The sequence below is a fragment of the Pundamilia nyererei genome, unplaced genomic scaffold (assembly GCF_000239375.1).
Source record: "Pundamilia nyererei isolate P.nyererei 1_Seehausen unplaced genomic scaffold, PunNye1.0 scaffold00160, whole genome shotgun sequence".
NCBI lineage: Eukaryota > Metazoa > Chordata > Actinopteri > Cichliformes > Cichlidae > Pundamilia > Pundamilia nyererei.
This window is the reverse complement of record NW_005187561.1, coordinates 77,301-82,188: the sequence shown is the minus strand read 5'-3', so window position 1 is coordinate 82,188 and position 4,888 is coordinate 77,301. Positions and strand designations below refer to the sequence as shown.

The 4,888-nt window shown below is 48.9% G+C and overlaps 1 protein-coding gene across 1 annotated transcript in view; it reads left to right on the top strand.

Moving 5' to 3' along the window:
• Positions 1 to 3,598: 3,598 nt before the first annotated feature.
• LOC106456395 (skin secretory protein xP2) overlaps positions 3,599 to 4,888 on the top strand; it is a 3,462-nt gene continuing 2,172 nt past the window's right edge. The window contains exon 1 of the mRNA XM_013913931.1: positions 3,599 to 3,813. Within this exon, the coding sequence (XP_013769385.1) occupies positions 3,599 to 3,813 (215 nt within the window). The remainder of the gene's footprint in view (positions 3,814 to 4,888) is intronic.

Genomic DNA, 4,888 nt, shown 5'->3' with positions numbered 1-4,888 from the left:
GGTTCTCGTTTTAGTTACATTTTTTTACCCTATGGATTTTTTTTAGTGCAAGTAAAAAGCACTCAGGCAGTAAAACTGTGTCACTGACTTGGATGTATCCAAAAGCCAAAAGATTTAGTGAAACCCCACGAATGTATATTATCTTACTGCTTTGTGTTTTCTAGGATGTCAGAGAGCTTTGAATTAGCCTATAAATCATCATTAGCGAGTAATATCTGTGCTTATACCCTGGCTATGTCTGTGTAATAGGTGCCGGATTAAATGAGTCCTGTGTAACACTAGACACAAAATGCAGACCACACAGGGAACTACTGGGGATGAAGAGCTACTAACTCTGCATACTTTTGTGGCAGGATCCTTCGTATCCCTCCCAACATAACAACCTTGTCTCTTTTTGTGTGTTTACAGTAAATTAGTTTTTTCATGTCCTGTCAGGCTAGGTTGTGAATCCCGACTTTCTTCTGTCATACTTCTGTTGTTTTTTTACTTAAAATTAAAACCTGGGCCCTTAAATGCAAGACAATGTGAAGCTTGTATAAATGGTAGAATTTGGTGAGTGGGTACGATCAACATAATCACACTGAATTTAACATAATGTGAAAACAGCTGTGTTGAAGGTTAGATGTCACAAAAAATCTGAATCTGATTGGTATCATCAACTTTAAATTGATCTCAGCTACCCTTGATGTAACCCAACTTTTGGCGGCTGTAACTTTCTAGCAGACCCATTGTGTCACAAACTGCACAAAAACAGTTTACATGTTTGCTGCATAACCCAAGTGAGCTTCATACACAAATTGAAATTCTCCTTTAGGATTTTCTAGTAGAGAGCAAAAGTCATGGTTCGGTCAATTACAATAAGTTGTCCAGGTCCTGAAGCAGCAAAGCAACCTCAGTATATCACACTGCAACTACCATGTCTGACTGTTGAATGACTGTTGGTTCAATGTTCTTTTTTCTTTTTTTATAAATAGCTGTGTTAGTTTTACGTCAGATGGAATGGGACTCAAATCTTCCAAAACTTTTTGTCTTGTTAGTCCACGATGTTATCCCAAAAGTCTTGGAGAACATGAAAATGTTTTGTTTTTGTTTTTTTGTGAAATGAGTCTTTGCGTCCTTTTTGGCCAGCAGTGGTTTTGGATTTGAAACTCTGCCATGGATGCCAATTTTTCAGTTTGTTTCTTATTGTTAAACCAAGAATATTAAAATTAACTGAGGCAAATGAGGTTTGTGGTTTTTAAGATATTGTTTTTGTTTGGTAGCCCAGCCACTCCTTAGAAGGTTCACCACTGTCCCTAGTTTTCTCAGTTTGTGTAATGGATCTCACCGGGGGTTTGCTGGAGCCCCTAAGTTGTAGAAATGGCTTTTCTTTTAAGACTGATAGATGTCAATTACTTTTTTCTGGACTAAGATGTTACCAACCAGAGATTTTTTTGACCCTATGCGACCCATATCCAATCATGGTGTGACAGTGTGAACGGCACAAATCCGATATTTTCAAATTTGATCTGGGTCACTTTCGTATGTGGTACTGAATCTGATACATATCCGATGTTTTAGAAAGTGACTGCTGGTCATGTCACATTAAATCCGTCTTTTATGTCATTGACACAAGACAGACGCCAATTATCAGCTCCGGAGAAGCGCACGAGAAGACAATGTGAACGCTTCCTGGCCATCCAGCGTAGATGTCAGTGAAACTGTTGGGAAGACAACGTTGGATAAACGTGAACATTTTATTTATACTGTATAATCTGCAGATTCTGACAGAAATCTGCAACTATCCTTTGAAGCACCGCTCCTCTAAAACAGCAATAAGGATAATTATTAGGTTATTTGTAAATAACAAAATAACTTAAAGCAAAAATTGGGTCTTTATATTAAGGGCCATCAGTCAAACAATATAGTTTGCTCTGGGTCTAAACAGAGCATGTTGTGTGTGATGTCTTCTTTTGCGCATGCAGGCCGCTTTGAAGGTTCACACTAGAGCGCGTTTGCTGTCACATTTTATTTGTAGTGTGAACAAGCAGACAAAAAAATCGGATTTGATCAAAAAATCGAATTGAGCATTAAGACCTGCAGTGTGAACATAGCCTAAGTGAGAGACTATTTCTCCACACAGTTACATATTCCATATGTACGGGGTACGACCCTCCTTGGTCGTGGCACGTGGATATTTCTTTAAGACATCCTGGCTCACCCGTCCCCGCCCCACAGCTCACGTATAAACCAGCTGTGCAGACGTGACATTGTTGATAGTTTGATCTCAACGCGTCTCCGAGCAGCCTGACGGTGGAGAGTCTCTCACTAAGAGAACCCAGGTTACACAGTAACCGTACGTTCTCTTACATATCGAGACTATCTCTCCACACCGTTACATATTCCATAAGTACGGGGTAACTCTGTAAGGCACCCTGCGAGGAGACAGTGCAACCGAACCGCCGAGAGTGAAGGTGCCAATGAACCATTGACAAATGTACCGACATACACACGCCACAGAAAGACAGGCTGGAGAACTCTCACTCACCACAGCGCAGTCCAACTGGCGTGTAAGCCGGCAAAGCGGGCAACACGCCAGGGGAACACAGTCTGCAGTAGCAGGTCAAACGCGGTTAGCATGCCAGAAAGCACGGGCGGTCAGCTAGGATGAGCCAAATTGCATGCTTCCCAAGGATCTCCAGCTGGGGAACCCAGAGTCCCAGGAGCAGAGTGAGGAGAGGAAGCGTAGCTCACTGAGCCGCTGAGTGGGGACCCCACTGGCCGCGCAACCCTGCAAGGAGCGGGCAATGCCAGACAGGGAGACAGCGCTGCGGACTGGAGAACACTCACTCGCTGGCTGAGGTATCAGACAAAGCAAGGCCCAACTGGTGCGTAAGCCGGCGAATCCGGGCAACACACCAGGGGAACACAGCCTGCAGCTGCAGTGCACCTGCTGGAGTGGAGTGGAGGGCCAAGCTAGGGATGCGACTCGAAGGTCGCCCCAAGGCCAAGCGGCCGCTAAGCACTGTCCACAGACAGGGGAGCTGCAAGAGTGAACTTGGGGACGATACACTTGTGCACAGCCGGTAACGCAGGCTGGAACACACACGCTCGCAGGTTGATGTATCAGACACAGTGAGGTCTGACTGGCGAAGCGTGGGCAATATGCCAGGGGAACACAGCCTGCAGCTGCGGCAGCAGCAGTAGCAGCAGTCAGAGCCGGGAAGCCACCCCGCTCGTGCAATGACAGGAGCCCCGCTGGTTGTGTGAACAGCGCACTGCGGGCAACATTCCAGACAGAAAACTGACTGCACTAGGCTGGGGAATTCTCACTGTCCACAACGAGGTCCGACTGGCGTGTAAGCCGGCGAACGTGAGCAATACGCCATTGGAGCACAGCCTACCAAGCCACTCGAGCACGGTAGCTGGCTATCGCTGTGACAGAAACCCGCAACATGCGGACGACGCTCCAGATGGGAGCCGCCAGCTGGAGAAGCCAATTCGTGACAGATCTTCGCCTGGCACTAAGCAGTGACACAGTGCCAGGGAGAGAGAGTCTCGCCAGAGGAACACAGCCTGCAGCAGCAGCGCAGCCGCTGAGAGAAGAGCCTAGCCAAGGATGAAAACCCAAGGTCCGTACCCAGCCCAGCAGCCGCCCCACGCTGTTCACAGACAGGGGAGCAGCTTGAATGAGACACTGGAGCAAACACAAGGCTCAGCTCATGCACCTGAGGGGCCCATGCCGGGGGCCCCATGCTGGGCAAGGAGTCGGTGCTGTGGGCTGGAGAACACTCACTCGTTGGCTGATGTGTCGGACACAGCGAGGTCCAAGTGGTGCGTAAGCTGGCAAACCACGGGCAATATGCCAGAGGAATACAGCCGGTAGCAGCAGCCTCCTTGGTCATGACCCGAGGGCCCATCCACTGAGCAGCCGCTCCGCACTGTCTTCTTCAACAATCGCCTCCTGATTGTCAACCTCCACCAGCCCAGGCCTCACAAAGGCGGAGCCATGGGAGGGACGCTGAGGGAGGGGCCAGCAGTGAATCAGCAGACAGGTGTGGGAAGGGACCCAGCCCATGGCCTGCCTATCTGGTCTCCTCTCCAGTGGCAGCGATTTTCCCCATAGTAGCCTGAGAGGCATGAGACGGGGGAAGCCATTTAAATGCTTTTAGAAAAACCAAGCACGGTCTCCCTAGAATGTGCGGAGTCCCGCTGGCTGCGGCGGACCGCCAGACAGGCTAATAGACCGTAAAATGCTCACTTGCCGGCTGAAGCACAGCGAGGTCCCAGCGGCGCAAAGTGGGCAAGACGCTGAGGGAACACAGCCTGATCACCACACACATAGATGCCAGCTCAATCGGCGAAGGAACTGGGCCACGGGAGACCAACTAGGTGAGACTGGGGCCGAGGGAAAGCTAAGGGGAACCAAGCTAAGGGGAATCGGGGCTGAGGGAAACCAGCTAAGGGAGACTAAGCTAAGGGAAATGACAGGGGAGAGGCTAGCGCCCAGGGAGGCTACCAAAACAGGCTCCTGACGGACGGACGCAGACACACACAGCACTATTGAAGAAAAGTCACTCACACGCACAACACAGCTGTTTTATATGAGAGCTCTGGGGTGTGGCCGGGCGAGCTGGAGTGTCTTAAAGAAGTATCCACGCGCCACAACCAAGGGGGGTCATACCCCGTACATATGGAATATGTAATGGTGTGGAGAGATAGTCTCGATATGCTAGAGAACCCCGGATCCCCCCACTGACATGACCGCTGAGGCACTAGGCAAACCTCCACCGGCCACACTCCTGCTAAACAGGTGAAAATATATCAAGAGTGACAGGACTAGGGATGGGTATTGATAAGATTTTAACGATTCCGATTCCATTTTCGATTCTGTTTAACGATTCGATTC